The sequence below is a fragment of the Acomys minous genome (genome assembly GCF_964271855.1).
Source record: "Acomys minous genome assembly, chromosome: 13".
NCBI classification, from domain to species: domain Eukaryota; kingdom Metazoa; phylum Chordata; class Mammalia; order Rodentia; family Muridae; genus Acomys; species Acomys minous.
In genome coordinates this window covers 61,515,050-61,527,217 of record NC_140495.1, presented here as the reverse complement: position 1 = coordinate 61,527,217, position 12,168 = coordinate 61,515,050, and the positions used below count along the sequence as shown (strand labels likewise).

Below are 12,168 nucleotides of genomic sequence, written 5' to 3'. Positions count from 1 at the left end.
TTTACTCACTGGTGGGGCTATTGGGTGAGGTACTTCCCTACACCCTGAGGAGGCTCCTTTGATCCCGGCAGAGTGGGAACGGGCAGAAAGGGGTGCCACCCTCGTCTGGGCTAGACTGGGCCCACGCTCCTCTGCCCCTTGGGTCACCCACAGCAGCACTGGAGAGCCTGGTAAAGGGAAATCTCGTGGGAAGGCCCAAGTAGAGACTCGCCTAAAATTGCTGCCTGAAGACAGAGCAGCCAATCTTCAAAGGGCCCTGGGAGACAAAGAAGGTTAGAGAAGGCAGGCATGGGAGGCTTAAGGAAACGCTGCCACAGCCCCTCAGCCTCCCCCACAGCAACAGAGGGGCGTGTCGTGCCCCACCAAAAACAACAACCAAACAAAAAAACAAAAACACCAAGCAGATCAGGTCACCGTCAAAAACGGACTGGATGTTTACTAAATACAAGCCTCTTGTTTGGAAAAGGGGAGAGAAGGTTGAGCAGGCCCTCTGCGGCTCCCCAGTCGCCAAGGGTGGAGGGGACGCTGACATCACCGTGTCCCCAAGCTGTTTGCTAAACCAAGCATTTTCTTTAAATCGATGTATTTAACGATTGGTTTAATCTCTTAAATTAACCAAACTGGGAAACTGAGGGGCTCTTTATGACTGGAATAAGGCCCCCAGCACTTCCTTTCTCGGCAACCCCCCTGCCCCCCAAACCGCAGGACAAGGTGTCTTTTGTTTCTAATGGGCTTTGTTTTCAGGTGGCAGGGAACAGACTTTGACTCTCAAATGTCACCCTAGCCTATCATCTCTTCCAAGGACCCCTGGTCTGAAGGAACCTTCCCTGGCTTCCCTGGGCTGCTAAACAGCCCGGCTTTGTTCTTCTAAGACACGAACTACCCCCAGAGTTCAGACCCCCCAGAGTTGCTACTTTACAACACAGAATATATGCTTCCGGGCAGAAGATGCCAGAAGCCAACCTCAGCAGAGTCCTCAAGAAGACAATGGCTCAGCTGAGGAGGGACCTCGTTGGCATGCGGCCTGTATCTCCCATGAAGGTCGGAAGGGCTTAACTTTGAGGTCATGGGGCCCCTGCATGAGGGACCCCGATACCAAGGACCACTCCTAGCAAGTAGCCACGGCAGCATCCGACGAGCTGGGACCTGCAACCTTGACCTTCCAAAAGCAAAGCAAAACCACGGGTAGGTATCTAGCCCTGTACACCACACAGGGAGTGTGACTGCAGCTCTTAAAACGCCTAAGATCTACACAGACCTCCGGATGGGTCACTGAAAACCTTAACCTCACTGTTCCATGGAGGAATCTTTTCACACTGTGTTTGTCCAGAAAGAACAACAGCCTTTTTCTTTTTCTTTTTCTTTTTTTTTTTTTTTTTGGTCGCCAAAATCCTCTCCCCAGACCTGCTCCATTTCACAGCTTCTCATGACAGTGACTGAAGCGCTGGTCTCAGCTCTGTCACCAGCTTTTCAGTGCTGCGCAGAACATTCTTGCCGGTCTCAGTTTACCTCTCACGTGCATACTCACCGACCCCTCCAAAAAAGCACCCTTGTCTGACCTGCCACTGAGCCTGGTTAACAGGGCCCGGTCCAAGCATGAGGGAAGTGGGGTGGTGGTTTGGGGCTATTACAGGCCCTTTCCTGGCTTCAAGACCCACTATGGAGACAGACAGACAGACAGACAGACAGACAGACAGACACACACACACACACACACACACACACACACACACACACTCTAGCCAGGTATAAATCTGAACCCTTCCATATTCAAAGAAAGACTCTCAATTTTCTCCTCACTTAAAGAACTCTTCCCAAGCATGGTAACATATACAAGGAACCCTAGTGCTTGGGAGGTTAGAAGCAGGGGGATCAAGAGTTCAAGGTCAACCTCAGCTACATAGTGAACTGGAGACAAGGAGACTGGACTACTTGAGACCCCTCATATCAGGAGCAGGTGGGGGGGGGCCCTCTAGTGCGATGGCTCAGTGGGGAAAGACGGGTGCTGCCAAGCCTGACCACCTGGATTCCACCCCTGGGACCAACATGGAAGGAGAGAACTGGACTCCACAAGCTGTCCTTTGTCCCTCATACACAGGCATGTACTCTTGGGCACAGATACATTAAACAAATCATGAACTTAAAAACAAAACAAAACAGCTGGGTGTGGTAGCACACACCTTTAATCCTAGCACTCCGGAGGCAGAGGCAGGCGGATGTCTGTGAGTTCGAGGCCAGCCTGGTCTACAGAGTCCAGGACTGCCAGGGCTATGTTACATCACACAGAGAAGCCCTGTCTGAATAACTAAACCAAACCAAACAAACAAAAAAACCTCTCTCCTTAGCCGGGCGTGGTGGCACACACCTTTGATCCCAGGCAGAGGCAGGCAGATCACTGTGAGTTCGAGGCCAGTCTGGTCTACAAAGTGAGTCCAGGACAGCCAAAGCTACACAGAGACACCCTGTCTAGAAAAACTTAAAAAAAAAAAAAAAAAAACACAACAACAACAACACACCTCTCTCCTGTCAAAAATCTCCTCAAATCTATGTCTCCAAGGCTCAGAGGACTTGGATGCCCCCAAGATCCCCTGAGCTGGACCCCCAAAGCTTAAAGCCTACCTTTAAGAGTGAGGCACACCCCTTCTCACAGAGTCCCCCTGCTTCCAGAGCGCAGGGCCTGTCCCAAGGGAGAGAGTGGGGAAGCCTAAAGCTGTAGAATGAATGTGAGACAGTGTCCCGACAGCTTCTTCTCCGGACCCAGCCAACCTTCCTTCGGTGCCATTATCACAGGAAGCTAGAAACCTGCATCTGCCAGGCAGCAGAACCTTCTGGTGGGAGACCTCAGCATCTCCAGCCAGCTGAGGCAGCATGAGGCGGGCAGCAATACCCAGCTCACCACTATATACATCAGGCCGACTGTCCTGAAGAAGACGCCTCTGAAACGTCTGCATTACAGGTCACTAAACTCACAGTATGTCGTCAGATGAAAGACAGAGGGCTGCTGATTCCAAAGCCTTCACTCACTCACTGGACGACCGTGGGTAACTCTGGACTGTACCCCAGCCAAGATGCCCCGCCAGAGTGCAGACACCAAACCCTGGAAACTAGTCAAAGTCCACAGCTCCCCTACAGCATCACAGTCACCTGGAAGGAAGGATCCCAATTTCTTTCTTTTTTTTTTTAAATGACTTATTATTTTATGTGCATTGGTGGTTTGCCTGCCATGCCTGTGAGGGTGTCAGATCCCCTGGACTGGAGTTACATACAGTTGTGAGCTGCCGTGTGGGTGCTGAGATTTGAACTCAGGACTCTGGAAGAGCATACATTACTCTTAACCAATGAGCCCTCTCTCCAGCCCCCAATTTCTTTTTTTTTCCTTTCTCTTTCTTTTTTTTTTGGGGGGGGGCAGGGTTTCAAGACAGCATTTCTCTGTGTAATCCTGACTGTCCTCGACTCGCTTTATAGAATAGGCTCGCCTCAAACTCACAGAGATCTGCTTGCCTCTGCCTCCTGAGTGCTGAGACTGAAAGCGTGACCCACCGCCACCTGGCTGTTTTTTTTCTTTTCTTTTCCTTTGCAGTGCTGGGATTTGAACCCAGGGCGAGTGGCCACCGCCCCAGCCACAGATACCCATCCCTAATGTACACAGAGGGACCATTGAAGCTGGCCGCTGGCGCACCTCAGTAGTCCCCAAAGCAGACAACCATCCTCCCTGGTTCACCTCCACCCCTACTGCCCAGAAGGGGACACAAAAGAGCCACTATGTCCCCTGAAAGAGAGGCCACGCACACCAGTCTCACACGCCTACCTGAGGCCTCCATCCCTGGCCACAAAGCACCTCCCACCTCCTTGTGGTGGTGGTGAGGAGTTCCCCCTTGTTACACAGAGCCGCTGACTGGGGAAACCCACACAGCGTGCACGGTGACAGAAGCCCTTCCTCCGGGTGCTCAAGCATCTGCCTGGGCTGCAAGAGGCTAGAATACCAATTCCCTGTGTGAGCCTCAGCATGCTGAGAGAGACAGCAGCCCTGAACTAGTAACCTTGCTCTCCCCGCCCACCCACCCAATGCCCGCCCACCCCCAGGACAATCTGCTTCTGGGCTAGAGGGGGCCTTACATTTCTAAACTGCAGTTGCAATGTTGAGCCCTATTTGGAAACTCCATGCTTTGGGGCTGAGGTCCAGCACAGGGGTGGCCCCTCCTGAGGGAGTGAGCATTTATTTGCCTTGCCCTCACTGGGTTCCATCCCCAGCGCCACAAAAATAAAACAAAAAAGACTGCTGCTGAACTAGGAAATCCCTAACGGTCAGGAGAGGCTGGCACCCAATGGTCTCTGGGAAGAGTCCTCAGGACTAGCCAGCAAGCTGCTGCAGACATCAGCCCTTTCCACACCCCAGGGACCAGTGGGCTCACGGGGCTGGGGGCACTCACACTGAACAGGTAAGGAACTGTGGCTCCAGCAGGCTGGCTACCAGCTCCCGTGGCCACTGTGGCTATGCAGCTGTCCCGGAGGGATGGAATACGGAGAACCTGTTCCACAGTCAGCAGGTAATGCCTCCCTTCCTTTGCCGTGCATGGATACTGTGGAATAGTAGCAAAGACCCACTCAAGTTTTCAGAGCCCATCTAAGGCCTTGAAAGTTAGTCTAAGTAGGCAACAGCTGCCTGGCACGCCTCCTCTCTCCTCTCTAAGGCTCTCCTACTCCATTTGCTCCTGCAACATCTTGGACTTATTGTCCTACACATTCTGGAATGTTCTTCTCCTCTGCTTAGCGCTTAACCAAAATGATGTCTTTCATTATACTTCACGTGATGTTCATCTCTCCATCTTGTCTCCGTCCCAGCTCCTGTCCCAAGGTACTTCCACGCTCAGACGACACTAAGGTGTGGTGAACGGGCCCCTCAATCCTGGGGGTGCCCTCTCTTGCCACTGCACCTCCATTTCAGACTGACAAATCTTCCTTCCCAGCCAGGCATGAGAGTACATGCCTATAATCCCAACACTCAGGAGACTTTGGCAGAAAAACCGAGTTTGCGGCCAGCCCGGACTACATAGCAAGCTTGAGGCTTGCATGACCTATTAGCAATACCCTGTCTCAGAATAAAAGTAAAACAAACAAAAGAACCCTTCCTGCCACCCGATGTAAGAGTTCTCTAACAAGCTCTTAATAAATGCAATTTCCTTTTGAAATATAGATTAGCTATTCAAAAAATTAAAATAAAATCTAATGGGGGTGGGAACCTTTCCTGTCCCTCCCCCAATGATCCTGATTGACAATTCTGAACTAAGACTCACGACACTCAAATGAACAACCTTGAGTTACCTGCCTCCCCACACATTTGCTTTACTCACCATACAGTGTTGAGAGCCACCCCACCCCTGCCCTCCTCAGGATCCTACGCCACAATGTGGGACCTTGTTTTTAGAAGTTCCATGCACACTTAAGCAAGGTCACAAGTACCCTGCTAAATCCCGGCCTAAGCGTCCTGGAGGATGGCTCGCTCCCCTGTGCTTTCTGCTCAGGGCATGCCTCAGTTAAGGCAGGCAAGAGAGACAGGCATGTGGTACGGCAAGGGGAAGAGGCCAGTGCGCTGCCCTACAGAGGGCCCTTCCTGCCCCCAGCGCTGTCTGAGCAACATTCCTGGGAGGGAAATGGCCTAAGCACAGAGAAGAAAAGAGGATGGAAAAAGTGACACGTACAGAGGGCTTCCTCAAACCACTGATTAACTGTGGCGGCGGCAGCGCCAGCTCCACCGAAGCGCCAGGGGGCTCGGCAGGGGCCACTGTGCACTTGGCAGTGAACTCAGAGAACCCCGGGATGGAAGGCTAACCCAACTGGCCATTATGGAAGGAAGGGCTTCCCTGCTAAGCAGATGGGTGCCAGGAAGAACGGAGGAGCTGGGTGGGCAGCACCTCCAGGGCAAGGAAGGGCCTGAACCAGCAAACCGCAGCCCAGCCTATAAGGCAAGCCACATGGCTCCAGCCAGAGGCACAGTGCCTGGGCCCAGCAACAGAAAGGCAGAGGGAGTTCAGGGACGCAGGCCAAGGATACCCAACCCTGCTTAACCCCTTTCTTCCATCAGGAAAACACCAAAGCCAGAGTCCCTGGCACTAAACTGCTCTAACCAGGCAGCCTCTGTCCCAGATGAAGCTCAGGGAAACTGTGCTGGCTTAAACACAAACTCTCGCAATCCCCCTCACTCCCAACATGAGAGCAATCCCTAACGATACAACAGCTGTTCAAGCTGCCGGAGCAAAGCCTCCCTTTATGAACCAAATGGGTCCTAAAATGCTGCCCTTTACAGCTTTCCTAGATTTAAACACACACACACACACACACACACACACACACACACACCAGAACACCCCACCAACTCCTCCAGGAAAAGCAGTGATTCTAAACGAAGCTAAAACGCACACATTTAAAGTTACACACATCCCAGGGTTTGCATACCCCAGCAGGCCAAGTCTCTTAACAAAATCAAATACAAATTAAACCCAAAAATTTACAGGGCAGGAGAGAGGGCTCAGTGGTTAAGAGCAGTGACTGCTCTTCCAAAGGACCCAGGTCCAATTCCCAGCACCCACATGGCAGCTCACAACTGTCTGTAACACTCTCACACCAAAGCACATAAAATTAAATAAATTATTAAAAAAAAACAAACCAAAGTTTACACATGGGGAGGGCAAGATGGCTCAGTGGATAAAGTCACTCTCCACCAATTCAGAGGCCTGTGACCCTGGAGCCACAAGATGGAAGGAGAGACCCAACCCGCAAAAATTGCCCTCTGACCTCCACAAATTCATCCACAAATAGGATAAAGAAATAGTAAAATAATACATGTGTGAGCCATGATGAGAAGTAGTCACAGAAACAAGGGTATTTGATGCACATCTTAAAGTCTTGCCGTCCTACACAAAGTCTGAGCCCACTCACACAGTCACAACAGGAAAGCCCTGCTTCTGAGTGCATGCTGTCCCGGAAGGAGAGCTGGGAGTGCATGAAAATGCAGGTCACGCTAAACATGGTCTCCCAGGCTCGGACCCCCAGCACTTGACAGGTTCAGAAAGTAGGGCCACGAGTTTGAAGTCAATCTGGGCTACAAAATTAAAAATTAAAAAAAAAACCAAAGCTAAACAAACGAGTAAACGAACAAACCACATTTGTGATTCTGACCTATTTGCTCAAGGATGTTGATGTTACCTGGTTTAGTGAGTAGCAAAGTTACAGGATGTCTAGGTCCACACACGTTCACTGCATTAATTTCTTCACCCACAGCCTCCCACACCCACCACCAACTCCGCACACAGGCAGTGGTCCATGGCCAGAACACTAGGAGGCCAGATACCCCACTACATCAAAAAATCAGGAAAGTCAGCCAGGGAATAGGAGAAGAGGGGCTGTCCCCTTGACTGCACCATGAGGGTGCAGGTCGCCAGGGAAACACCTTAGAGAGGTTGTAGTGGGCACACAGACACCCCCCCCCCCAAACACACACACACATATACCCCAAAGCAACGCATAATGCCGAGGACGAAAAGAGGAGGCATAACTTTATTACCCAAATTACCTTTTCTTATTGACCCAGGTAAGGACTTGCTGCTATACATAAGGTTCTGTGCTAAAGGAATCCTACAGAAGAAATCAAAGGAGAAGAAAAATACAGAAAGTATACCAAGAATGAGAGAGCCCATGGTAGCTCAGGGAGTAGACTGTTGGCCTGGTATGCTGGAAGACCCGGATTTGAACCGCAGCACTACATAAGATTGGGCATGGTGGCATGTCTGTAATTGTGGCACTAGGGCAATACAGGCAGGAGGATCAGAAGGCCATCCCTGGCTACACGGCAGGGTCAAGGTCAATGTAGGCTACAGGAGAATGTACGTACATACATACATACATACATACAAATAGATATAAACAGATTGGTAGATGGATGGATAGGTAGATGATAGATAGATGGATGGATGGATGGATGGATGGAGGCTGATTCTACAGGCTGGTTGTTCTGGGAAGATGCAGACTTGGGCCAGGCAGAAGAAAGATGAGCAGAGGCAAGTCACACACCAGGGAACTGAATGGCCCAGAGTGGAGAAACACAAGTATGTTTTAGGACACAGCAAACCAACCAGCTGGCTAAGATGGAGATTTTCATCAGGTGGGACCCATTTACTGTCAAAGATTATTATAAAGCTATAAAGGTGTATTGGGCCGGGCGGTGGTGGTGCACACTTTTTGTTTTTTGTTTTGTTTGTTTTTCAAGACAGGGTTTTTCTGTGTCACCTTGGCTGTCCTGGACTCTTTGTAGAGCAGGTTGGCCTGGAACTCAACAGCCATCCACCTGCCTCTGCCTCCCTAGTGCTGGGATTAAAGGCGTATGCAACCATGCCCGGCAGAGTGACCTTTTAATCCCAGCACTCAGGAGGCAGAGGCAGGCGGACCTCTGAGTTTGACAAGTTGGTCTACAAAACAAGTTCCAGGACATCCAGGGCTACCCAGAGAAATCCTCTCCCAAAATAACCAAATAAATAAATAAGTAAAGTGAAGGAATTTGCCTAGATCACAGGATCACAGCCTGAAGTGTGAATCAGTTCCCCCGCTGCTCTGACCACGCCCTCTGCCACTGGTGTGAAGATCAACCTAGCCCTCCCACTGCGAAAGCCACCACTGATGAAAGCAAGTACCAGTCTGAATCACAGGCTGCAGGACTGCTGGGGAGTCCAACCCTCAAGACAGCACATCCCAGAAAGTGAGGATTCCATTTGCACAGAGATGCGAAAGCCTGGAGAGCCAACCAAGGACCAGGATGGGAAACAGGCAGGCAGACATCACAACTGGCCAAAAGGCCTGTTTTAAGATGGCTCAGCAGGTAAGGGTACCTGGCACCAAGCATGACGTCCTGAGTAACATCCCTGGGACCGGCACAGGGAAAGGAGACAACAGATTCTAGTCAGTAGTCTCCTGACCTTCCCGAGTACACGGCATATGTACGCATGCACATGTGCACGCAAGCTTGAAAACACACACACACACACACACACACACACACACACACACAAACGTAATACATAATTTAACAACAAAAGAGATGCTGTGTTTTGGCCAGGTGTGGTCCTACCAGCCTCTAATCCCAGCACTCTGGAGGCTGAGGCAGGAGAACTGTGCATTCTAGGCCAGGAAGGGCAGCCTGGGAGCATATAAAAGGACCCTGTCTCAAAAGGGGGGTGGAGGTTGTCCCAGGTTCCCAACTTTACGCCTTCTCTTCTTCCCCCTTCCCCTGCCCCCCATATTTATCACACCAGGGATCTCAAGGTTTGGAGAGTAACTCGGGTATTTACAGCGTAATTGCCCAAACTTCAAAAAACGGTTTCATCCACAAACCTGGCCAGGCTAGGTCCCCAGCCCCGGCCTTGTTAGCAGTGAGGTCTCTCTACGACTTCAGTTAATGGCACAGTTAAACAACAGGATGGAAAAATGTCCTGGGATCTATTAAAAACTCCAAGGGCCCCTGAAGTCATGCATCTGGGGTGTGTAGAGTGGCCCGGACTTCACGAGGTGGGCAGGAGGCACCTCAGCTGAAATTGTTCACAGCCCAAGGAGAGGTTCCACACCGAGGCACATTTGGCCCGCCCTCATTAAAATATGTACAAGATACCCCAGCTCCCTCCTGTCCAACTTCCCCCTCACACACAGCCTCCCCAGGACACCCACCACTGAAGTTCACCTCTCAAACACGAGAGTCCTCACAGGAAAAAAATAAAATAAACTCCAGCCATTTAGTATTGTTGAGCAAGGGCTATCCATCTCCAGCACAACTTCCCTTTGACTTCAGAAAGCTTAAACCTCTGCAGTGAAGACAGCCACATCCAGCAGAGCCACACACCAAAACCCAGCAGCCAGCCCAGGAGGCCTATGAGCTAGGGCTGCTTGCCCATATGGCTGGGCCCTCATCCTGACTGTGTTTAAAAGAAAAAAAAAAAAATTCCATACTTCCTCTGGGAGCAGATGTGGGACTTTGCCAGGAGCAATGACTACCACACACCGTACACATTAGGAACACGGGGCAACTCCAGAAACACCAGTTAGGAATTCCCAGGATGGGATCTTCTGAGCTATGCTTACCTCTTTTTTTTTTTTTTCCTTTCTTTAAATAATAACAGGGGGTGGGAGAGACTTTCATTCTCTGGCCCCTAAACCCTCAACAGCTGGTTAGGAAGATGACAGTAGACAATTCCCTGCCTCTGTCCTCGCGGCTGGAACTCTTTAAAGGAATGTTTAAGTGATCAGCTAAGAGATCAGCTAAGACAGTCCCCTGAGCAGAGTATCTCCCCAAAGAGGGCTGTTTCACAGACCACCACTGATGGTTTTGTCTTGAAAGGTGACGAGGAAAGAGTCCTTTGGTCCTTGCTTCTTGGGACCAGCAGACTGGGTATTTGGGTGCTCGGCGATTTCCGGTTAAGTCACTTCCAACACCTTGGTGGTGACTGACTCTCAGGTGTGATCAGCCAGGAAATACAAATCTGCGGGACCCGGGTACCCCTTGTTTGCCCTAGAGATGTGAGCCACACCCTCACCAAAGTACAGAGGCCCCGCACGAAAAGCCAGAGCTGAGCTCTTTTTTGCTTTTCTGCCCTTTGAAAGAGAGGTGTTTCTTTCCTCCGAGAGCACGGACAGGATAGAAATCCAGGAAACAGCAGAGCAAAGCCCGTCCGCACCTTGGCAAGCCGGCCATGCCCGATTTTGGCAGCGGCCTTCACACATTAGTCACCACTAAAGCCTGGGACCCTCCACTCCCGGGATACGACCCTGGCACCGAGTGGGCTCAAGGCTCCGGCCTAGTTGGAGGAGGAGATGAAGCTAACCTGCCCTCACCCGCAGGGCCATCTGGGGTTCCAGCTTTGCCCCGGAACTTGCAGAGAAGGACCCAGGCTTGTCGGGCCGGCATAGGTAACAAAGCTCCGCGCCAGGCGCGCCCCAGGTCAGGTTGGTCGGGATCTGGACCCAGGCCTGTCTCCCTCACCTGGACTCCAAGGCCCAGTGCACTCCGGGGTGTCAGCACTCTCTCACGGGATGAGAGGTTGCTGCTCCCCAAAAAGGAGCTCCCAGCAGGGATCGGGAGCCGGCGACTCCGGGCAACGCTCGAGCAAACTCTCAGGTCGGGCGGGGAGAACTCGCAGCAAACGCGTCCCCGCGCCCCAGTTGCACCGCGTCGCCACCGCGTAGGGGGCGTCGCCAACCCCCTGGTCCCAGAGCCCCCAGAGAGCCTCTCCACCTCCCCAATCGCCCAGCCCACCTCTCCAGGGCCCTTCTAGCCCCCCGGGACTCCCGCGTTTCTCAAAGCCCAGCTCGGATCCTCGGTTCTCGGGCGACTCACCGGCCAGCAGCAGCAGTAGCAGGGCGCTGAGCAGAGGCAGCGGGCGGGCTCCCATCCTGGTGGGCTGCAGGGGAGCAGCGAGGTACACGGCGCACGGCGAGCGGGCGCGCGGACCGGAGCGCGGGGGCCGCTGCAGCAGCTGCAGCCCGAGCCCGAGGCGTCCGGAGCTGGAGCCGCGCGCGCCCCGTACCTCCAAGCCCTCGCGCGCCGCCGCCGCCGCCAAACCACGCCCCCGACGCCCCCTCCCCTCCGCCGGCACGGCGCCCCGCCCCCTGACGCCCCCCTCCCCGCCGTCGTGGGGAGGAGCTGGCAGTTGAGGGAAGGATATGGAGAGGGATGGGGGACAAGGGAAGTCTCACGGGAATGCCAAAGACCTGGGTGTTGTGCCCACAGCCTAGTTTGTGCTTCGGGTGCAAGAGAATCAAAGCGCTCTCAAGATTCTGTGGCCCCTTAGGATGGATGGTCTCTCTGGACCAACCTGGAGGTTTGAACCAATAGTTTGCCCAGTATTCAAGTTGGTGGAGCTAAGCAACCCAAAGTGCTGGGAGAAACAGACCAGTAGGGCGTCGCGTGTGTCCACAAAGAAGACAAGGAGGACATAACCGTGGTGCCCCGCGGAACAGATGTAGCCGGGGGAGGGGGGGCGTGACTGGAGTCAGCTTTGGCACTGGACCCCAAGGTAGAAACACACTGGGTTCGGAAAGCTATTAAACAGACATTCACCCCAAGTCCATCTCTCGGGCAGTCTGGGCTGTGTGAGGGCATGGCCAAATCTCCAGCTGTGAGGAGGCCCA

General features: G+C 52.5%; 1 protein-coding gene across 1 annotated transcript in view; it reads right to left on the bottom strand.

Annotated features, from left to right (window-relative positions):
- The window catches only part of PTK7 (protein tyrosine kinase 7 (inactive)), a 66,475-nt gene extending 54,876 nt beyond the window's left edge, over positions 1 to 11,599 (bottom strand). The window contains exon 1 of the mRNA XM_084755051.1: positions 11,375 to 11,599. Within this exon, the coding sequence (XP_084611177.1) occupies positions 11,375 to 11,429 (55 nt within the window). The 5' untranslated portion in view covers positions 11,430 to 11,599. The remainder of the gene's footprint in view (positions 1 to 11,374) is intronic.
- Between the last annotated feature and the right edge of the window lie 569 nt (positions 11,600 to 12,168).